Source organism: Colius striatus, chromosome 2 (assembly GCF_028858725.1).
Source record: "Colius striatus isolate bColStr4 chromosome 2, bColStr4.1.hap1, whole genome shotgun sequence".
Taxonomy (NCBI): Eukaryota; Metazoa; Chordata; class Aves; order Coliiformes; family Coliidae; genus Colius; species Colius striatus.
In genome coordinates, this window is record NC_084760.1 from 87,725,869 (window position 1) to 87,750,065 (window position 24,197).

Below are 24,197 nucleotides of genomic sequence, written 5' to 3' on the forward strand. Positions count from 1 at the left end.
CTAGCTACCTCTGAGAAAAGATTTCTATCTTGGTCTCAAGTCTTCTCTTTGCCATTTTTTCTCACTACCTTACCAAGCAAAGCTTTGGAAAAAATGATAGTTTTTGTCAGCTTCATTGATCTGATAGGATTCAGAAGAGAGAGAGAAATTTTGCTGTGGAGCTGGGAGGTCAAGGTGCAGATAACAATGAAAATGGTATTTGCACGTGTGTATTCAAGAATAGTGCTGCAAAAGGAAAACGTTCTCATTCTAGTAAGTGATTTTTAAAAGGCATTAAAGCCTACTCCCAATCATAACAGGAAAACCTTTAGTCTGTTACAAAGATTTACTTTTTCAAATTACTGATCAAAAGTTTATATCTGAGACCATCACACACTTGGAGAGTTACCAACCTGTGGATAACAGAGGTGAAAGCAGTGTGGTAGATTTTCTCAGAACTGGAAGAGGAGGTGGAGTGAGCGAGTTCAGAGGAGGACAGCGTAGCGTGAGCCAGGGAGGTTGATCTTCCTGAAGAAGAGCAGGAATAAAAAGTCACAGCAATTTGTCTGACTATGCAGGGAGAAACAGCTTTATTTCTGCTCTTGCTGTATTTGAGAATTAGCAGGGTGCATCACTGCATAAACAAGTGAACTTTTAGAAGTGATTGAATAGGTTACTTTGTTTCTGTAGGTGGTTGTTCCTTTGAAAAATAATAACACATTCAGTTCCAAGTAAAATTCTATGGGAAAGAATAGGAGAGTAATGGGACTTTTTAAAAAAAATTCCAATTTAGCTGAATTGACTAAACTTTGAAAAGTGTATGATATCTTTCATAAAAAACCCCTATGCTTACTTAAAGTATGACATACATGTGAAACTGAAGGCTTGTTAAGCAGCATAAGTTTTGATTCCACATGTATGTAACAGCAAGAAATTATGAGAATTAAACATAGATTTTGAATTATATATGGGAAATAAATTAGTGCATTTCAGCATTGTAGAATTTTTTAGGAAAACACTCATCATTTTTAGATGAAAAATTAGGATGCAACTATCAGAACCACCTAGAGAGGCATAGGCTGGTTCCCAGGGTACTGACGGGAAGGACAAGATTTGGCAATTTATATTTCTCTGTGTTTTCCTTTAAGAGTAGGAAGCAGGAGCAAAATAAACTCGGTACATCAAAGTAGTGCAAATTGAGTTTAAAAACAGACAACAGATTTTACCAAATGGGAATATACTTAAGTGTAGGATCACTCATTACTGAACACTTTCTCTTTGCTGTTTTTGACAGAGAGAACGTAATTGTTAGAGTATGGTTAAAATTTATGTAAAAATTAGCTCCAACTTTTTATTTGTGAGATGAAATGCTTGATGTAAGTGGAATGGGTAAAGAGACCCTGCAAGTGCTTGAATATTCTTTTGCTTAGGATGACCCTTTGAGGCCAGTGGGAGTTAGGTCACTGAATGCAGCAGAACCAGGATTTCACCTTTGTTTCCAGTCTAATATTAGTTCCTCCTACTGTAACACCATTATAAAGTATCTCATTATCTTCTTTGTCTGAGAAAAATTTGAAAATTAAGAAACACTGTTTTAGCCAGTTTCTAAAGTATATATTCATCTGAGGAATTAATACAAAACCTGTACTTCCACCCAGATTTACACAGGTATTCAAGGGAAGAGGAGCTTTTTCCTTCACTTTTGAAAAGCTAGATTGCATGTTTTCCCTGGCATGGATTTCCTAGTCAATTACTCCCCTATACATTCACTCACACATTAAAATAGCTAAGTGCTAAATTAACTGCAAAATGAGTTTCTATACTTCTGTGAAGTGCTATTTAACAGCCACTCTTTGGTTTCAAATAAAAGGTATTTTTTATATTGCACTCAGCACCAATTTTGCCATATGAAAATGGCATGAGTGTTTCTTCAGTTTCTGGGAAAATACAAACAAACTCTATTTCTAATATTGACTTGCATTTTCTAATGTGATGTCAAACTGGAGCAGCTTTCTATTATTCAAAATTCATTTTATACTTAAAGATAAGGTGAGGAAGTAATTAGGGAAGAATACAAGTTTATAAATTAAAAAAAAAAACCCCACACCAGATCCACTTTTGGCATACTTCGTTATCAACCCTCACTAATTATAAAATATTGTAATTTTCGGGCATGTTTCTAGTTTGCTTAATGAAAGGGATCTTTCTATAGTTGTAAATACAGGTTTTGTCCTTTCAAGCTTAAAAAGTGCAAGTTAAATTGTTTTGGTCTTCTGGTCAAGCAAAGTGTTTATGTTCCTGTATGTAAAGGATGTTTTTAATACTGTACTGTATAATGAGCACTGAGCTTGAGTTTCTACTGAATCAGTGTGGCACAACTTTGTCACCTGCTTTTCAGCTGTCTTTACCTCCTGGTGATGTATGTACAGATTCCTGCTGCTGTTGGGATAATATAGGGAGCAGAGCTGTTCAGATTGTTCTTCTAATTTTTAGCAACGTAAATGTGAAACAGTTTTCTGAGTCTACCTTGTCATAACAGAGTCACAGAATAGTAGGAGTTGGAAGGGACCTCTAAAAATCATCTAGTCCAACCCCTCTGTAGAAGCAGGTCCACCTAGATCAGGTCACTCAGGAACATATCTGGGCAGGTTTTGAAAACCTCCAGAGAAGGACACTCCACACCCTCCCTGGGCAGCTTATGCCAGGGCTCCCTCACCTGAACAGGGAAGAAGTTTTTCCTTAAGTTTAAATGGAACTTTTTGTGTTCCAGCTACTTTACCCCTAGTCCTATCACTGGACACTACAGAATAAAAGTGTTGCCCCATCCTCTTGACAAGGACCTTTTACGTACTTGAAAGTATTAATGAGGTCCACCCTCAGTCTCCTCTTCTCGAGGCTGAACAGACCCAGTTCCTGCAGCCTCTCCTCATAGGGAAGATGCTCCAGTCCCCTGATCATCTTGGTGGCCCTGTGCTGGACTCTCTCCAGAAGTTCCTTGTCCCTCTTGAGCTGGGGAGCCCAGAACTAGGCACAGGACTCCAGATGAGGCCTCACCAGGGCAGAGTAGAGGGGGAGCTGAACCTCCCTCGACCTGCTGGCTACACTCTTCTTGATGGATCCCAGGTTGCCATTGGCCTTCTTGGCCACGAGGGCACATCACTAGTTCATGGTTAGTTTACTATCAACCAGAACTCCCAGGTCTCTCTCCACAGAGCGGCTCTTTAGTGGGTCAGCCTCCAGCCTGTATTGGTCCATGGGGCTGTTTCTCCCGAGGTGTAGGACTCTGCACTTGTCCTTGTTGGACCTCATGAGGTTCCTCTCTGCCCAACTCTCAAGCTGGTTGAGATCCCACTGAATGGCAGCACAGCCTTCTGGGAATCAGCCAGTCCTCCCAGTTTGGTGCCATCAGGGAACTTGCTGAGGGTACACTGTCCTGTCTTCCGGGTCATTGATGTTGAACAAGACCGGCCCCAGAACCAATCCCTGTGGAACTTCACTGGCCACAGGACTCCCAACTCTGTTCTGTGCCATTGATCACCACCCTCTGGGCTCTGTCATTCAGCCAGCTCTCGATCCACCTCACCGTCCACTCATCCAGTCCACACTGACTGAGCTTTCTGATGAGGGTGTTATGGGAGACTGTCAAAAGCCTTGCTGAAGTCAAGGTAGATGACATCCACTGCTCTCCCCTCATCTAGCCAGCTGGTTACACTCTCATAGAAGCCTATCAGGCTGGTCAAGGGGGATTTCCCCTTCGTGAATCCGTGTCGAGTCTTCCTGATAACCATCTCTTCTTTCATGTGTTTTGAGATGACAACCTAAAAGGTTATTTTACATCTTCAAATTTTTATGTGAAAATACAAATTTGTATTGAACTTTTACACTTCAAGAAACAGCATTTCTTTAAAGGCAAATGTATGCGCTTGGGGAAAAGTGTAATTAATAGTTTGTGTTGAGAGCAAGCAGCATCATACTGATTGTCCCCTCTGATCCTTTTGATCTGACAGTCTCAGAAACTTGGTCTGAGAAACTTTCCCTTTCTGTAGATTGGCTTAGGTCATGCCAGTGGTTAACTTTCCTGGCACAGCGCTGAGTTACCAGGAGTAACAAATTGTTGTGTGCCAGCCTCTCTGTGGGTGCTTTCAGCTTGTGGCTATTACAATGTAACCCGAGTATGACTTTAAAGAGAGAGATCGGACCTGTTTATACACCCAGGACTTTACCTTGACCTCTGTTTACCCTCTTGCTAGGTAGACTTCTTAAAAGCATGTATGTTTTACCATAACAAAAACCTATTTTGCATTTCAATATAACAAAAGCCATTTAGGAGCTGTATTTTCTGTTTTGGGAAAGCAGTTTTAATTCTCAAGCCTTTGTATCAACTTTTGTAATTTTAAGTTAAAGATTGCCATCTATCCCTTACAAATAACTTCCCATTCCACAAATCAGTTACTCTCCCCTCTTTCTCGAAGTTTAAAAGACCTGTCTGTGTATGTTAATTCTATGATAGGATTTATCACCCTTAAATTTAGCACTAGCTTCCTTAAAGAGGCAGAGTTCCTATTTGAAGTTATTTCAGGATTGCTATTACTGAATAATCACAAGCTGTTATACCTTCAGCAAGCCAATGAAACCATTATTTGGGCTAATGTTTTGCCTGCAGGAGCGAATGCTCAGCCCGTAGGGCCCCTGATTATATTCTGGATCCCCCCACCCTGGCATATGATCAGCCATTAAAACTGCTTGATGGCTTTTTAATGAAGATAGCAGATACAGTAGTAGTGTATGCCAGAAACATAAATGAATGCATTGAGGAACATAATAGTTGCCCTACTGGTGGAAGAACAGTTGTTTCAAATACAAGAGGAGGAGCACAACTGCTATTTGAAAACATGCACTTCAGTAATGTAAGTATTGAAACTTCTTTGCCTTTTCTAATAAATACAGTATGACTGAACAGAACTTGAATATGGTTAACCATATGTGGAGATCTCAACTTCTTGGTACTTTCAGAAGCAGGTGTGTCAGGTCACCAGACAGTATTGGGTTTTTTTCTGCCTTTTCTACTGAGTTTCAGTTAGATTCTGAGCTGGTGGTGTGCTCCTCAGGAAACTTTTGTGGTGTTCAAGTTGTAGATTTTGTTAAGGATGACTTTAGAGTGTTTTATTTTCCTGTTCCAGTAGTTGATATGTTTGTTGAGGTTTTTTTTTTTTTGTTTAAGGAATCAATGGTTCTTTAATTCTGCTTTTTGATAAAGTGTGATAGAAATGAGGTGAATTTTGACAGACCTGGTAACTAAAGTCTTACTATTTAACTTTTTGAGGACCAAGAGAATAATTTCTATTACCTTTTTGCATTTGACTGTGTGTTGTCTTCTGTAATTAGGCAGTATGAAATAGGGCTGTTGATATGAAAACATTTCAGCAGGGTACTTTCTTACTGTCTGAAGTATCTTCATTGACCAAAATCTTCATTAAACTCAAGAGATTTAACATGGTAATAGCTGGAGACTGTTAACTATATGGGATTATAACAAAGCTTATAAAAGATGTTGGAAACAACGTAGATAAGATACTTGGAGCTTACTATCACAGCGAGGAGTCAGGTCACAGAATTTGTGACAGATGTTCTTAGGTCAGCATAGGCTTTTCAGATTTTCTGGACTGATTTGTTAAAGTCAACTGGCAGATGAGACTATCTGTTATGGATGGAATAGAGCTTTCCAGGAGTATTTAGTAAACAACATTAAAATTGTGTATAGCCTGGACTTTGTAATTAACTTCATAAACCATAGTGCTGTGTGTGAATAAGTGTCATTGTTGATTATTACCCTTATCTGTCTTTACTTCTAATGTATAATTTCTTTTCTTTTTTTTTTTTTAATTTTTCTTCCCTGGCATAGATCACAGAATTAATCTTAACTCCAGAATAGTGTAATAAGCAAAAGTTCTTATTTCTTGGCTATTTAAAAAAAAAAAAAAAAAAAGGAGATTTACTTAAGTGGTGAATTTTTATCAGATTGGTTGGTTTTGGCAGTTTTTGTTTGACATTGCATAACAGGTTGGAGAATGGAGTGTATCAGCTTGAGTAAAACATGCTGTAGGGACAGTTGAGCGTGTATGGTGTCACAGTGTACATGCAGATCTCTTAGTTTACATCATGCCTGATGACCATCTGCAGAATAGTTTACCTGTAGGTGGAAATAGAGCAAAAGCTCAGCTCATTATTATGATTGCTCCTTTGCAGTACTTTCAGCTTCAGAAATCAAGAGATCCAGTGTTAGTATGAGTATGTGGGGGTCCTAGACAGGTTGACCACTGTGCCTTCTATACCTTTAATTCTGTACCAAGTCTTTATTCTAATTATCTCCTATAAATACTATGAATTTCAGTGTAGTGTAAATGTTTGAGAATAGAATTCTATTTTGTCTTCCAAACTTCCTTCTCTAGTGAACAAACTTAGTGCTGTATAGGGAGTTGGTTAACTTTTGAGACCTATAGTACTGTTCTATCTGACCTGGGAAGTCATAGCTCAATTTATTGAAAACATGCAGAGGAACTTCCCGAAACTCTGGAAAGGGCTGAGTTAACAGCTGTAAGACTTCGAAGTAACAGGTAATGTGAAAAATACGTGCTGTGAACTCTGAATGGAGGGGGCAGGGGCAAAACTAATGACCCTAGTTCATTAAGAAATGGTGCTTATTCCTTAGCATGCCATAAGAAATGGTGTTTATTCCTTAGAATGCCAAAGTTTTCTGTGTGGGAAACCTGGAAATAATTACAAGATTTGTTGGATACATAGGGTGCTGGAGTGAGTAGCCCCACCAGTTTCAGTTGGACTACTGAGTTACCAAAAGCTTGAATTGTGTGAACTTCTTTTATAGGTCTGCAGAGTTACTGGAGAATGTTACAGACTACCAGTATAGCCAAGTATACTGTGAGATTTTTATACAGGGACTACATTTTTCTTTCTTTAAAAGCTTAGCGTGATTTTTAAAAAAACCCAGAAAAACAAAAAAGCAAGCAAACAAATCCAAATGAAACCCCAAAATGTATTATTCAAAAAAAGTATCAAAGTAGCTAACTATGTGTGTAGGTAGGATTTTTCACTTATCCCATACCTCTATAGTTGGGTGACAGATCCAAAGAAGACAAGGACTAAACAGCTCACTGCAGCTGAAAGTAGTTTCTGCTCCTAACACTTATCTTGTGCCAGAGCTGAAGCACATTAGGCCCCTCCAGAAGGCATTTAACCTCACTAACATGGCCATGTTATTGAGTTAAAGCAGCTCACAAAAGTCTGACAAGTTCCAGAGCCAGTGCTGAGGGATGGATGTGATGGAGCAGAGGATGGGAAGGGAGGAATAAATGATAAGGGAGTAGTGGGGAGAGAGACCTCTCTCTTTTTCATTGTTAGCCAATTATTTTGCTGCTTGTCAAGCTGCAAATGTACACTTCTGAGAACTCAGGAACATATTCTATTCTGTCTGTCCCCTGTTGTAACATCACTTACATCCAAACTCCATTTTTAAACAATGCTGGAACATAAAACATCGGCACCCAGATGCTACAAGAGATCACACAAGAACACCCCAGGACAAAAGTCTTAAATTTAGGTTAAACAAGACTCCCTATGCTTGATTTTTGTAGACTAGGGCAGAGATTCCCAGACTAAGCCCTTTCCAGAGTAATGCTATCTCTGAAAAGAATGGGCTGTACAACAGCGTTGAAAACTTACTGATGTGAGGATATAAGTAAGAAAGCAGACAAACAAACCTCAAAACTGAATGTCTCATCAGTGCATGTGCTCGTCTTTCCATGTTGGTGTTATGGCTTCATTCTTCTCTAGCAGATCCCTCTACCATTGACTACAGCTGCGTAAATGTAACTTCACAACAGAGACTAAATGTTAAACTTCACACTGTAAAATATGACATAACTATGGTATGTTCCTTGTCATGTATCAATCTCGGTCTGGATTTCAGTTTGTCAGGGAACTATGTAGAAGTATAGGACTGCCCACAAAGTTCAATTTACAGCACTTTATTCCATAATATTATTGTCCCCTAAGTGTTTGAAAGGGCTGTGTGTAAACAGCTTTAAGAGGCTGTCAGAGGAAGACTTCATGGTTGTTTTTCTGGCTTCTGCAGCTTCCTGGGGTAGTTTTTCAGGAAAAGTAGAAATATTTAATTAGAGATATTATAAACCTCTACCCACCACCCACCCAAAAAAAAACCCCAAACAAAAAAAAACCAAAAAAGGAAACTTGTTGCAAATGTTTGAGAGTTTATTTATTACTGTCAGGAAAAGTATGTTTTCCAAGCTTCCAGTTTGTATAGTTGAGAGAGGTTTGTGGACTTAGATTCTGGTTCCTGATACTGATAAGCAAGGATTATGTTAGGTTCTCTGGCTTTATATGGAAGGTCTTGGGTAAACAATTCTTTGAGAAAGGAGAAGTAGCTATCTTTTCCTTCCAAGCCTGTAAACAGATGAGAGAAATATCCTGTGGGAAGATGTTATTGTAGTTCCCTGGTTAGTGGATATAGTGGTTCTCTCTGCAGTTATATACTAGTGAGGTAGCTCTGTGACTGTGAACCATCTTTCCTTATGTATATTTTGTGTGGGCATCCCCTGAAAACAATTCATCTTTTAACTCAATATTCCATACTTAGACTCAGATCAATGACCTTATAAATTTGAAAGCATTGTATTTAGAGACAAATCTATACAGTCATGCAGTTTTAATGTTCAATAAATTCTACTCAGGAGGAACTTCAAAATCAACATGTTTGTAACTTTTTATCCTTTGATATTGTGGCTACTGTCTATAATGGTTGTCTGGTAAATAGTAGAAATAGTCTGCTGATAAACTCTTTTCATGTATTACCAACATTTTATCATTATTGTGGAAATGACTAGAGGCAGGTAAATATCCTTAGAGTCATGGCTAAAGTGGATCATAATTTCCAATAATTATTTTGATGTTGGATGAAAATTTTTGTCTTTAGGATCTCCTACCATCATACTTGATTAAGAATTACTTTCTGTGGCTGCCTAAAATCTCACTACTACCTTTCCAAGGACCTCAGATCAACTTACAACCAACCTCTCTGAGGTTAGTTCTAACAGTGGATTTAAAAAAATTCCTGAAATAATAGTTATGTTGAGCAGCCTCTAGAAAACAAAGTTGGGGCAATTGCATTTAGGTCACCCAAGTCAGACGATATGTAGACCATTTTCTGGGATGTATTTTAATGTATGTGTCTTGACACACTTATTAATAGAATTGTATGCCTTTGTTTCTTTTTTCTGTTTTAGGCTTTCTCATGTTTTGATTCTGTCCCTCTACTTTTTTTTCCCTAAAGTATCTTTTCCAACAACATGCAGCAATTTAGGGACAAGCTGGTAATAGAATTCAAGCTTTGTTTTACCTCACTTCAAAGTACAGCTTGTAAACATGGTTATTTTATTGAGGCATCCACTGTCTACTTTGAACCTAGATTATCTTCTGTGGTCCTTATGGTATTTAGAGTATTTGAAGAAAAGCTGTTATCTTGAACATCAGATGTGTGGTGTAAATCTTGATAGCTATGAAGTTGAAAAAAAAAAAATCATGCCAGAGGTTGTTAAACAACTAAAGCTAAAAGCTCTGGTGTTGAGGCAATTATGGTGGCACAGTTTTTATTTTATTTATACAACTGGAGTAAGCTATTGCAATATAATTTTATTGTGATGTAGAATTGTCTAGCTACTGCTGTGCTGGGATAATTAAAGGTGGTTAAAGACAGGGCTTAAAAAAGTTAAGAACACTATGTGACAAATCTTCCCAAATTACTTGGTGGCTCCCATGGTACCTCTCATAACACTCCCAAGATAAATGTACTCTGTGTCAAGAAGGTATTGAGCTCATGAAGACAAGTGCTGATACAACAGAACTGGGTTTCTTCTTACCTTATTTATTACAGTGATTGCACATAATTTTCATAGCTTGCAGATGTCTTGATTTACAATTCCCCTTGTAAGCATGAAAAATGGATGCATTGGCATACATCAGTTTGCTAATGAAATGTGCTGGTGGTGCACAGCGGGTGGGAGAGGTATGATCTCTTACTCTAGTGTCTAACTAAAAGTGAATAATGCAGAGTTTTCTCTAATAGTCTAGGGAAAGTAATAAACAATTTTATTATTTTGTCTGAATTCCTGTTACTTCCTTTTCGCCTTAGGTCTTGAGTCTGTTTTAGCCACTATTCAGAGTATTCAGATGCTGTGTGTTCTTTTCTGAAACTTCTTGGTAAATTTGAGTTACTGGTGCTTCATGTTATTGAATGTCAGCTAAATAATACTGTAGTAGCTGTACCTCAGTGCTAGGCTTCTGTAACTTGGAGTGCAGTTAAGTTTGTAGTGAGGAAGAGTAAGAGTAAGTTTTCCTCCTGTTTGCATCTGGCTGTCAGCTTGGGGCTAGTGTCAGGAAAAGCTGTTCTCCCTGTGTCGGTTCCTTAAATTAGGCTTTTTGGATTTTATCCTCACTATGTCACTGTTATTGCTTTGTTGCTATGATACATGACTTACACATGCGATCCACTGTAGAATATTAGAAGATCTGAGCTGAAATGTTATGTAACTTACAAATGTTTTTACAGCTGATGTTCATTATTTTGCAGAGTGTAACAATTTGTGTCTTTGTAGTTATCTGAGTGAAATAAGCATCTTGCAAGATTTCTATTCAAAAGAAAAAATTGTTAAAAATGCAGAATTAACATTGAAAAGTGTAAATTGTTCTTTATGAGGGAATAGTAATTGCTAGCTCTTTCATAAGCTTGCTGAAGATATTATACTTAGTTAATAGGATCATAACTGTCAGATGAGGAGAGGGAATAGAATACAATCTCCCGGTGCTTGAACTTTCTGGGCAGAGTGAGCAGTTGCGATTACAGTGGAGGCGTTTTAGTCCATTTTAGCAATTACTTTTTGCTTATGGAAAAGAAAGAATTCTATCAGATAATTACTGATTATTAAAACCACTCTTGACTATTGTTGTTCCAGCCACTAAATGGAAGGTGTTTTGGCAAGAAACTTGGGCAACTGTCATTTCCAAAGGCTGTTTGGGTTGTTAAAATGAAACTTCAAATGAAGTTTGTTTAATTAGATTAATCCTGAAATGGCAGAGAAGCATGAGGTCTTTTGTGATTTGTTCAAATTCTGAAGTGTGACTTAAGATTTCCAGTACTATGTGTTACAAGGCAGTTGCCTTTTCTTGTCTTGATAATTTCCTTATGAAACAGCAGTGTTAATAATGCTGCAGTCAATGAATGAAGCTAAGGTATAGACAGATCTTAAGTTCTTTAGGAGGAGAGCATTCCTTATTTGCAGATAAAATTGGAAATATAAATTTTTCACCAGAAGAAGTGAAATCACAACAGGCTGATAGATGAGATGAGGTGATGGTCTGTTGCTGGAGTGGCTTGGAACTCCAGCAAAAAAAAAAAAAAAAGAAAAAAAAGCACATTAAACCTGTTTTTCAATTAAAACTGTGACTGATTTTGTCGTGACCTTGCAAGAACAGTTACCATACTTTAAGGATGTATGATTTTTTTTTTAAGTGTACCATACTTAATCTGTGTTTTTTAGAGCTAATGTGAAATAGTAATGGAAGAATTTTGCTTATCAGCTTATAGAGAGACTGCACTCTGAAATGAAAATGCCAAGTCAGACAAACATGTTGTCTTAATAGGCCAAAAAAGATGGAAAACATTACGTGACCAAGACTCTAATAAATTATTTAGACCAAAGCATGAAAATTCAGGATTAAATCTTTTGAAATATCGGAGCTGATTCTTGAGAAACATTCATCACATGATGTCAAAAGTATGTGAAGTATTTTGCATTGGGGCAAAAAGACAAAGTTCTTTCGAAGCAGATTTTACAGCTTTTAAGCAGGTTACATAATAAAGGATTAGGGAACGGAATGAGACAAATCGGATGAATGAAAGGTTAGTCTGATGCACTGCTTCTGTATGTGACTTTAGCTGAGGGGGACTTGGTACTCACTAATGTCTACATATTTCAAATAAAGTTAATTCAGGACCTTGTTTTCCATAAATATTTTTTCATTTCTTGTATGAAACAAGTTGTGAATTGTCTTTCATTCTAACCTTAAACAGATGTTTTCAGTTTTGACATCATTGCTTATTAATTTACTGACTATAGAGCATAGTATTCCTCATAATAAAATGATAACTATGCAAATTTTAATTAAAAAGATACATTAGAAATATGCAGTTTGCTTCTGCAGCTCTAAGTGTTGGTTTTTTTGTGTTTGTTTTTTTTAATAGATGCCACCTTCAATGAACAGCAAGATCTTTTTTGTCAGAAGTTGCAACAGTGTTGTGTACTCTTTGACTTCATGGACTCTGTTTCAGACCTGAAAAGCAAAGAAATCAAGAGAGCAACACTGAATGAACTGGTTGAATATGTTTCAACAAATCGTGGAGTCATTGTCGAATCAGCTTATGCTGACATAGTGAAAATGGTGAGTAGAATGCCCTTGTTGTAGTTTGAGTTTCAATATAATGTCTTAATCAGATTATAACCCTGATGGCATCTAACTCAGAATTGCTGTTGGTTATCCTGCTTATACGATATAATATAATTCATTAATGATAATTTGGCTTACAAGTTTGTTTAGAAAGGCTTGTAAAAACAAACAACTTGAAAGTTTTAATTATTAGCTGAAATATGATGCATTCAGGTTGATTAAAATGAAAGAACTGTTATATTGCAGATGTTTGCAGTCTGAGGAAGCTTTGAAGTTGCTTTCACTCAGAAAATGGCAATATTTCCGTACTGCCTCTGTTTATTTAAGCATGGCAGTGGAGCGATAGGCTAAAGTTTTCTGGTAAAAGTTTTTGTGGGTACTAGTGTCAACAGCAAGGTCTGTAAGTGTAAGAAAGCAACTCTACTTTGTAAATACTTGTATGGCTGTTTGTTACTGTTTTGGCCTTGGAAAGCTCTGCTAGAGTAGTCTAAGTGGTTTGCTGGAGTTGTAAACCACAGGATGACTCGTACTGTGCAATTTCTACAAATGGCTTGTTGAATAAGCAACAAAATAATTGTGGTCATTATCTGCCAACTTTCCTAGGTTTTTTTATATGCATCTTCAAATGCCATGTAAGTGAAGTTTTGGACATGCCTATATAACATATACAGGAAATACAACTGCAGGACATTTGACAGTAATCAGAAATATTTTAAATTTTCTGGAGATTTTACATTTTAAAAAGAATATGACTAAATACTTGTGCATTGAAGCTAATGGTTCTGTAAACTTGGGTTAAGTTTCTATAAGTACAATGCTGAACTTCAAAAGTGGTCATCAGGAACATAAGTAGACTAGTTCACACATGGGCTACAACTTCTGCAGTTTTTCATACAGTGCAAGATATTTTTTTCTTAACGTTTTGTTCGCTTTTGGTTGAGTTTTTGTGTTTTCTTTTTCTATGAACAGCTAATATGGAGGATCAGATCTTAAGTAAACAAGGAAATGTTGCCATTATACTGAAGGGCTAGGATTATTGAAACCTTTTTATTCATTCTGACTGTTTCACCAGATACACATTAAGTTCCACAGATGATCTAGAATGCTGGAATATTTTTGTAGTTTTGTTTTTTAAAGGACCTGTGTTTCTCTCCTAAGTGGGTTATTTTGCACAAGAAAATAAAGGTCAGGGTATGTCCAGTTCTTCTTTGGCTTTTTTTTTTGTTTTGCTGCTGGTGGCAACAAGCCTACATCCCTGTGGTATTTTCTTACTCTGTGTGCCCTTTGTAGCCTCTTGTTGGAAGAGTATACTAACTAGCCTATCATGCTTGTTGAAGGGAGATTTTTTTATATTGGAGTTGTTTTCTTTTCTTGGAGATAAGGTGATATTGAGCTGTCTTTTGAGGTTATTGTTGTTGCACAGATGATTGGACTCTGTAGATACTTGTTTTCCTTTCATAACAAATTTCCATCTCCTTTTCTGCCATAAAATGACAGAAAATGAAGGCCTTAAATGCTCAGTGAGAGCATTTTTTAGAGCTTGAGACAAAAGATCCCTCCAAGCCTGAATGGGTATTTCTAGTCTCCCTGGCAACTGGCAGCATAAAAGGTCTTTGCTACGAATTAGGACGATGTACCAGCTTTCAGAAAGAACTCTGGATGGATCTCATCCTCCAAACAACACACGTGTCAGGCTTGAGGCCTTTCTTGATAGTAAAACTTCTATGTGATATAAGTTTATTTTAAAAGATTTTAGACTATTCAGTGTTACTAACTTGAAAGTCATTTGGGTTTCTTGCAGAGTTTGAAGGATAGTGGTTTTGTGACAAAAGTAGAAATCAACCCTAATGAAACCCAACTATCATCTGACTGGTAGTAAAGGATGAACAGGCTACAACAATTTTCTGAAAAAAAGCTGAGTGGCATCAGTGGCAGAAGCAGGTCCAATTTCCTTCCAAAGCCCCTTGCCTTTCCCTAGCCCTGGGACACCTTTCCTCCAGCTTACAAGGGAAGCAGCCCAGTTTGCCTTCACAAGACCTGGGCAACTGCAAGGAAAGTCAACAGTCCCTTACAGATGTTAAGAGAAAAAAATGCTTCTGCCCAGTGTACAGGCAAGGTCTGTGCAGGTGAGGAGGTCTCCCAGCATTCCTTCCTTTCACATGGTCTCTGTTACCATGATAGCTACCAAGCCAGTTCCACACCGTAATAGGTCATGTAGTTGTCCCTCGCATCCTGAGGTAGAAAGCAATGGTGCAAATGGGTAGCACTAAGAATGGAAAAATATTATTAAATAAATCATTCTTTGTTTAGGCAGATGTGCAGGCCATATGCTGTAGTGCCAGAGGCAACCTGGATTTCCTGTAATTTCTTTGATTTAAGAACTGCGGAAGAGCTTTGCCTACAAATAGTTTTGAAGGGATAGCACAGTGGTCTGTGCACCTCTTTTCTTGGTCATCTGAAACTAGTGTTTTCTCTGTTTGGAAATTCTCAGTAGAAGGTACTCTGAAACTACTTAGGGATTGACATTGTGACTATTTAAAGTTTTAAAATTTCCTGGAAAGTTAGAAAGCTCTAGCATTCACCAGGTTTGGGAGTATAACAGAAATGTCCCTCCAGTGTACACATTACTCTTCCCTCTCCTGCCTAACAATCTCCCTCATTCCCCACCAACGTGTCAAAACCCTGTTACAGAGAACATCCTAACAGCTTGCACAAGCTGTGAATTCAGAGTTTCAAAAACCATCAGGTATGCCTATCTGCATGCTCAGAAGCTGGAATTGAATCTACTACCTCCTCAAATGCTTAGCTCCTTCCCCACCACCATCCAAGGAAATATAATTGCTGTATGTTAGTAGTTACCTGAGACGTTTCCACATGTCACTTCCATAAAACTTTATAATTTAGAAAGCTAATGGTGTGTTTCTCTGGAAGCCTGTCCAGCTGTAGAAGCCTTTTATACCTTATATTTCTTAAATCACAGTTTTGGGATAAGACCCCACTTAGGAAGGAAAAGGGATGTTTTAAATAATATGAGAGGATGTAGAGAAAAATTTGCTTGTAGAAAAACAATTACGGTTTTAACCCAAACCACATTTTTCGTCAATGCTGTTACCAAGATGGGAAGCAGAAGTATTTCCAACATAATGAAATATATGAACCAGTTGTTTAGGGAAGCAGGCTACATAAAAATGGTACACAAACTATTCTAAGTTTCTTATGTTCTCAGGAGACTGATAATGGTAGAAGTAGTAGAAGTACAGAGTACTCCAAAAATCACAGATTTCATTTTTTTAAAGATCTGGCCAACACACTTGCTATATGCTTCTGCCACAGAAGTATGTTCAGTAGTCAGTACCTTTGTTTTGGACTTGGAAACTTTGTGTTCTGTGCTAAAGGATTGACTGTTTCAGTTCAGCAAGATGCATTTAGAAAAAAAGGATGCATTTTCAGGAGACGTTACCAGAAGAGTTGTAAGCAGAGGCAGGGAAGTCTCTGTAGGGGACTCATCTGTATGTTGGATGTTTTTACTGAATACCTAATAAGAGCAGACAATATCAAATAACAGAACTATAATTGTAGCTTCAAGTTTTGTGCTTGATTGAAATTCACATTCTCTCAGACTTCTGTTTCCCCCTCTTCTCCCCTCACCCAGTTTCTCTTGTGCTCCAGAATGCCAAATTCCTTCTGTTCATGTTAAAAGACAGCTGTACCGTTTCAGGTATTTTTCCTGCTGTTCAGTGAACTAGGAGAGAGCTGTATTTCCATCCATATAGAACATCATTGCCTTTCTGCTCTGGAACAGCAGTATCTGCATCTTTGCCTTATACCAACAGGAGCCAGAACATAGAATGAAGCGTATAGGAGGAAATGAAAAGTCAGTTTATGCAATAGCTTTGAATCTTGTTTAATGAGGCAGCTGATTCTTCTATGCAGAGCCAGCTGTGGGACTTCAGTATCTTTTAAAGTCCTTTTGCAAGATTCTTCAAACACCTTGGAGACTCCATGGAAGCCATGCAGTGGCATTTGCTGCAGAGTCAGACATTTTCTATAAAGAGTTTGTAAGGTGATTTGGAGAAGCTGGGCTAAATGTGTTCCTAAAAAAAAAAGTAGAAAATGCAGAAATGAAGTTAACTTTGTTCTCTCTTGTTCATGTTTAAGATATTTCATATCCAGTATGTCACATCTGGTAGAAGAGATGTCATTTATTTTTCTTCGTGCCATCTGAAAGTTTAGCCTTCTGTCCAGACTTCTGCATACTTCAAAAATCCCTGAAGATGCCTTTTTTTAAACTTGTCCTTTTGAAATTGTTTTGAAAGCTACTCTGTTACATAACAATTTGAACTTCTTGATTTATTTCTGACTTTCCAAAATCTCAAAACATCTTGAAATTATGAAAGATGAAAAATTTTGAACTATTGTTCAGTTCTTACTTCAAAGTGAGAAATATCTTGAAATTAACTAAAGTGACGAATCTAAAATTAGGTGTGTTTGTGGGACTGTCTGCCTTACATCTGAAGGGAGCTCTGTTTGAATCATAATTTGTTAGTCATATACTGTATTTGTTGTTGTGTAAAACCTCAGAGTGTCACATAGTAAAAAATAAGGCGAAACTGAAATTTTCTGTTGACTGTCATGGTTTCAGAGAAAAATTTTTGAACTTGACCATGTCTAGCTACAAACTTGTAAAGCAATTCAGACAGAAATTACTTTCTTGTTATTTTCATTAACTTGTTTCAGCCTTTTGGCTCTTTGGATTTAGCAGTTTTGAAAAGAGAAAGAATAAAAGTGATTTATGACATTACCTTTTTTAAAAAGATGGCTTTGTTTCATGTTACTTTAAGATAAAAGCAGTACCTTGGTGAGTATAATATGTGGAATCATAAAAAGCAATACAATGAAACAAATTTTTTTCTCTTGCAGATTAGTTCTAATATTTTCAGAACACTTCCACCTAGTGATAACCCAGATTTTGATCCGGAAGAAGATGAACCAACTCTTGAAGCCTCATGGCCTCACATACAGGTATGTGATTTCTTTATTTTCAAGCAACCTTCCACGTGAATGGATACTTCAGTCATTTTGTGCCTTTTGGTAAGTGTCAAAATTGCTTTATAGTACAATTGAGTTCTATACTTGAGAGGCAGAAAAGAGGTGTGTTTCTGAATATAGATAAATACAGCAGAATGTTAGTCTTCCAAATGCTTAAATAGCTTTTTTTAAATGGAATTATTGTACTGTTTAAGTGTGATATATGTATTTTATATGTATTTTGGTTTTTAATACATGCATGTTTCAGGTAATTATGTTCTTTAGAGGTTTGGTTTCTGCTCTGGAGCAACTTGTTTTGTGTAATTTCAGTAAAGCATAAGTGGATGTTTACAGTTCAGTTTCTTCTGACAGTAACAAAAAAAAAATGAAGTGATAGCTTTTATTTGTGTTTTGAGCAAGAAATAGATATCTCCTCATTCATCCCACCCTCTTCCATGCAAAAACTGTACAATATAGGTGTTGTTGTTTGGTAACAGTTGGTTACTTATTCCGTTGTTGCACTTCTGTGCCAATCTCATGATTTCTGTAGCATTGCTGTATCAATCACGTGATTGACTTGCAATACTGCTGACTTTAACTGTGAAAATTTGAATGAACCTAAATCACTTGTTATTGTCCAAGTTCAAATCTCCAGTAGTTTGTTGCTGAATTTATTGAAGCAGTGTCTGTTAAAAAGCAAGACCTAGTAGTGGCTAGAAGATTAATAGCTATTGCACGTCTGTGTACTATTCTCTCTCTTCTCCTAAAACTTAAAATATTACTCTCCCTATAATATTACAGTTCTAATGTAGCAATGAATGGACTTCTAATATTGGCTATAGGGTATATGTTCAGGATAGTATTTGAGATTTAAACCAGGAAAGAAACAAGTTTTCACAAAAAATGACTCTGCAGGTTAAAGGCTGTGGTAGTGGTATATGGCTGATCCTAATTCATAGGACAAATGGCTGTAACTGAACTAGGAGAGAGTTTTTGTAGGAGAGATTTTGTAGGGGTGAGAGGGTGCAAAGCATATGCAAATGTCTCTTATAGTCAGTAGTGGCATCATCTAACTTCAGAATGCCCCTGTCTCTCAGAAGTAAAATTTGTAAATGTTACCTCAGTTCACTTCAGGTCATAAGTAAACTCTCAGTTCTTTTTATAGAAGAAGACTCATCATTTCTGTAACCAGTGCACTTGTGCTTTAGGCTTGTCCAAGAGAAAATGAAAGAAATTCAGAGCTCATGGTATTATTCGACTTTTAACTTTCAGGTTTTTCCTTTGCTTTTTTCTAAATGAGTTTTGGCTGGGCTGCCTGGTCGTTAATTGCAGAATAGATTGCTCATTGCAGCACAATGGAAACAGTTTGTGTTTTCCTCTCTTTTACAGTTCATGTGCTACTGGATGGTAGTAGACTAGGTTTGATAACTAATTGCCATCCAAGAGCACAAAGCTGCTACAACTGTCAGGTTTTGTGTATGGAGGAAGGGGATTGTGTGTTTTGTTTCCCTCCATCAAAATCCATTATTAATTTTGGTATAGCCTAAAAAGCAGAGGAGGGCAGAGTGTGTGAAATGTTTTGCCAGCTGTAATTTGTGATTGCTCACTTAGAGAAAAAATTCAGGCTCCTATCCTGGTCTGACAGTCAGGTAGCCAATTTTGAGGGAAAGGAAAAAAAATATATTTCTTGCATTTCTCTTGTTGAATCTCTTGGCATTTCACTATAAAATAACACGATAGATGATGGCTTCATGTTACCAGTGTATGCAGTCACAACAAAAGATTTTAGTCCCTCAGTGAAATGAGTGCCACTTGGAAGACATTGCTTTAAAGCAGTACCCAAGATAGTTTGTAACAGCCAAACTAGGCTGAACAGGTTGACATTAAAATGACTGTGTATTTTGTTTGTGGAGTTGCAGATTTGGTGGAATTGGTGGTTTAAAGCGGTAATATTCTAGTGGTCTCTGCAAGAACAAAGATCAAATCATTAAACTAATAGGAGTTACATTTGATGTCTCTAACTCAAGCAGACCAATTTTGAGAAGCAAAAAGACTAAATCCAACAGTCTCCCCAATTTTAGTATTTTGAATGGTAATGGTGCAGTTAAATCCAAAGTTGAGTGTATATATGTGTCTCTTTTTTATTTATGGGAGCAGACAGTATCTGTTGGCTAAAATCCATTTTTGTCCCCTTATTGATAATTGTTATGCTTCTAAGTTTGCAAACATTGGCATACAGGAGAAGGGACAGACTGACTACCCAGAAACAGCCACTGCAGATGGCTTCCTGCAGTGCCTCCGATAAAGCTTCATGGACTTCCCAAGGCTCCCAAGGATTTCCAGAGTTGTTTGATACCTTTTATCAGCAGTACATATTCTAGGAGCGGTGATACTAATTACCAGGAAGCTAGATGATTCTATAAACATCAGAACTGCATTAACACTCCTTCAGCGGACAAAACCTCCTTGCAATAGAACTTAGAAGCTAGATTTTTGAGCACTAAATTTTGTTCTTAAAGCCTCCAGATAAACAATAGCAACAGTCGTGGTCCTGGGATTGGATGTGTTTATATAAGTGGTTACTAATGGATACTGTCACTATATTAGATATGAGATAGGCAACTGATTAATTTGTTATCATACATTGAGAATCTTGTGTTGATATTGACTTGTTCTATTTTATAGGTGAGACGTACCTTGATTTTGATTCTAATTGATACCCTAAACTTAATCTTGGACATCTTGTACCAAGATGTTCCAGCATTATGCTTTAACTTAGTTTTTTATGCTTAATGATTATTACAGTCTCCGTGTCTGTTTAGGGACAGAAACTATTAATGATCTTTCCCCGCTCTGACCTTTAGGGAAAACAAGATATGCCAATTTAGTCCTCACTCATCAAAGGTGCATATTCCATGACTATTCTAGTGGCTGCTTCTTTGGAGGAGAAAACTTTCGGGTTTGAATGCATTTCCTCAAGCATGTTTCAGATCGTTAATCTCTGTACTGTCAGGATCTTCCTGAAATATCCCTGGATTTCATCTGTCACTTCCATAGCTTCATTGTGTAAATGATTTTAGCTATGCGATGGGTAATTCTCAGCTTAAAGGCTTATAAGTGCATAGCAGGGTTTTTTTTTCCTTGGATTTCTAACTGTGACTTTGCAATCCTTGAGTTTCATTCTGTATTTTCTACTCCAGACCTTGAAAGGCAACTTGTCCTTTCTTATTGATAACCTGGCATACCTCTTTTCCTTTTTCTTTTCCTGGTGGTAGCTTCTGATATTGTGGCATCATCTAAGCAGTTAATACATGTGACTATTCTTTGATGTGGTCATTGATAGAAACGTTTAATCCAGGAATTTATTACAGAAATATTTAATGAAATTTAATTCCAAAATTAATCCCTATGAAGCTGTATTAATAGCCTCCTTGCAACCATATGCTATCCATTTCAATACAAACCACTAACAAATTTATCTAGTTTCTAGCTTGAAAAAGATCAGTAGAATCATAGAACAGTTTGGGCTGGGAGGGACTTGTAAAGATCATCTAATCCAACCCCCCTGCAATGCACAGGGACATCTTCAACTAGGTCAGGTTGCTCAGAGCCCTGTCCAATTTGACCTTGAATGTTTCCAGGGATGGGACATCTACTGCCTCTCTGGACAACCTGTTCCAGTGTTTCACCGCCTTCATTGTAGAAAATTTCTTCTTGCATCTAGTCTGAATATACCTTCTTTCAGTTTAAAACCATTACCCATTGTCCCGTTTCTACAGGCCCTACTTAAAATTCTGTCCCCATCTTTATTATAAGCCCCATGTAAGTACTGGAAGACCATGATGAGGTCTCCCTAGAGCCTTTTCTTCTACAAGGCAAATCAACCTCAACTTTCTCAGCCTGCCTTCATAGGAGGGGTGCTCCAGTCCTCTGATCATTTTTGTAGCCCTCCTCTGGATCCATTACAGTAGGTCCTCCTTATATTGGGGGCCCGAGGTCTGGATGCAGCACTGCAGGTGAGATCTCATGAGAGTGGACTCAGAGGATCAGAGTCGTCTCCCTTGACCTGCTCTGGCCATGCTGCTTTTGATGCAGTGCAGGATATGGTTGGCCTTTCTGGGCTGAGCACACATTGCTGGCTCCTGTCCAGCTTTTCATCCACCAGTACCTGCAAGTCCTTCTCTGCAGGGCTGCTCTCCACCTCTTCATCCCCCAGCCTATATGGATCCTGAGTGTTGTACTAACCCATATCCAGGACCTTGCACTTGGCCATGTTGAACCTCTGAGGCCCACTTCTTGAGCTTGTCCAAGTCCCTGTGGATGGCATCCTGTCTTTTAGGTGTGTCAACCGCACCACTTAGTGTGTTGTCATCTGCAGACTTGCTGAGAGTGCCGTTGATCCTGCTGTTTCTGTTGCTGATGAAGATGTTAAACAGCCGTGGTTGATCTCTTTCTAAGACAGGGGGTGAAGCCTGGAAATATTTATAATGTTACTATTGGATTGTGTATTACTAAGGCTTTAAAAAACCTGTCCTGTGTTGTCTCTTGTGCAACTGTGTGCTGTTGTGCTTATACACAAGACAACAAGTCAAGGCTGTACAGGGAAGCTTGACTTTTAATACAGTTACATGAAATCTGTGTCCGTTTGAACTGCTGATGTGGAAAGCTCTCATTACGGCTTCTCAGAGGAAGAAAGAGTGAAGGGAAACTTGTGTTTCTGAGCTTCTGCTTTGCAGATACAGCATACTCTCCTTGAGGCTATGCATGAGGAACTGTCATCTCAAATGTTCTAGATAGAAGTACTTATTGTCAAGCACTTCTCTCAAGTGAACTTCACAGCTGTGAATTACTTGGGTGTTCACTTTCGGTTTAATAACCACTCTTAGTGGTACTAGTTGAATCAAATACATGCCCTTGAGTATAACTGCAGGTCTGTGTGGGTTTTATTTAGAAGTCCAGTCTTTACGTATCAAAGTTGCATTTTAGTATTATTGCTAATCAGCTGTTTAATTAATGTGAAATTAAGCCATAGATGTTGAGAACATAAGCAGCCTTGAATATATCTAAATGTAAGACATCTTTCCTCTCAATTCTGTCTTAGTGCCTTATGTGTATTTATAAAATCTGCTGTTGTTATGTAAGTACACTATTTTGTGCCTTAGATTTCTGATGAACTCCAAAATATGGAACTTGTGCTCTGTCTTCTTCATGCCTCTCTCTGCTACCTCTGGATCTCCTGCCTGTTTTTCCATCTGTGGACCTTGTGCAATCATAGTGAATGGGGACTTCAACTCATTAGAAATAATATACTACAAAATATAATGGATGTTGAAGATAAAGCTGCAGAGGGTCCTGTTGTTTGAATTTACTGTCCAGGATGTTGAAACCTGATGTTAAGCCAAACTCTTCAGTTTCTGTTTATTCTTTCAGTTTTTTAATATGTCTTTTCATTTTTGGAATTTGCAGATGAAACTTAATGTCAGGAACTTTTAGTTAGCAGACTTTTCTTCACCTATTTAAGGAATTATGTGATGTTAAAGCACTTAAGTTACCACTTACCACCATTGAGGGTAAAATTATTTCTACGTATTAAATACTTAGTAGGAAATGCAAATAGGTATAGTACTTAATTTTGGTCTGTGATATTTTTCCAGTACATTATTTATAAAGCTTTGACACTTCTGGGAATTAGTGTTCTGGATACTTACTGTAATTCTTTTGGTAAATTCTGCTAGAGATTATGATTAAGCTGTGATGTGTAAGGCTATGGTTTCCTTTTGTACCTTTTAAGCATGTCAATAGTGATTCTGATGTGGGGTTTTTTTTGTGGTGGTGGGGCTGAGATCTATATTATGGTGCACTTACTAACTCAACATTTTCCTTTCATTGTCTGTAGTTGGTATATGAATTTTTCCTGAGGTTTTTGGAGAGCCCAGATTTTCAGCCTAGCATTGCAAAGCGATATATTGACCAGAAATTTGTACAGCAGGTAAGTGGAGAGTTTTCCCACACACAGATTTAAAGACCACCTCTCAAGCTAAACTTATCAGATGACTGTACAGCTAAGGAGATATTAAAGCTTTCATGTTGACAGAGTTTTGCCAAACCCTAAATATGCAGCACTTCCTACCACTATGTAGTATGGCTGAATGTAATTAGTAACTTCAGAAACACATTGCTTTCAGCTATCATCCTCAGTATTTTGCAATTAAAGATATAATTCGTACTTACAAATTACAAATGGGTTTAGTGATTTATAACTTCCAGTCAGATGGACAATGTGCTGATTTAAATGGCTGTAATGCTTTTATGTTTGGGGGTTTTTCATAGATTTATCATGGGAAAGCTCAGAGCAACCGTTTTACCCGTAAAAAGACCTCGTGTACTTACTGTACACGGAATGTGTTTCAACATCTGCTTGCTTGTGACTAGGTAGTATCATCCTCTTTGCTATTGTGTGTTAAGTACCGAAGGAGAATCAAGAAAGAAAGTATGTGGGAAAATCATATTTCGCCACACAAAGTAACTGTGAGCAAGACAGTGAAGTGAGGTTTCATTTTAAATATAACTTCTCCAGGAAGTAGGCTGTAGAATAGTGTAACAATTTTTGTCCAAGGTGAATTCAGTCTGGATTTTTTTTTCCATGTCAAAATACT

General features: G+C 37.6%; 1 protein-coding gene across 2 annotated transcripts in view; it reads left to right on the forward strand.

The window, feature by feature from the left end:
* Positions 1-24,197, forward strand: part of PPP2R5A (protein phosphatase 2 regulatory subunit B'alpha) — a 47,067-nt gene that overhangs the window by 8,011 nt on the left and 14,859 nt on the right. For both annotated transcript variants that reach the window (XM_061991393.1, XM_061991392.1), the window contains exons 2-4: positions 12,311-12,507; positions 17,434-17,535; positions 23,438-23,530. In XM_061991393.1, coding sequence (XP_061847377.1) covers positions 12,311-12,507; positions 17,434-17,535; positions 23,438-23,530 — 392 coding nt within the window. The remainder of the gene's footprint in view (positions 1-12,310; positions 12,508-17,433; positions 17,536-23,437; positions 23,531-24,197) is intronic.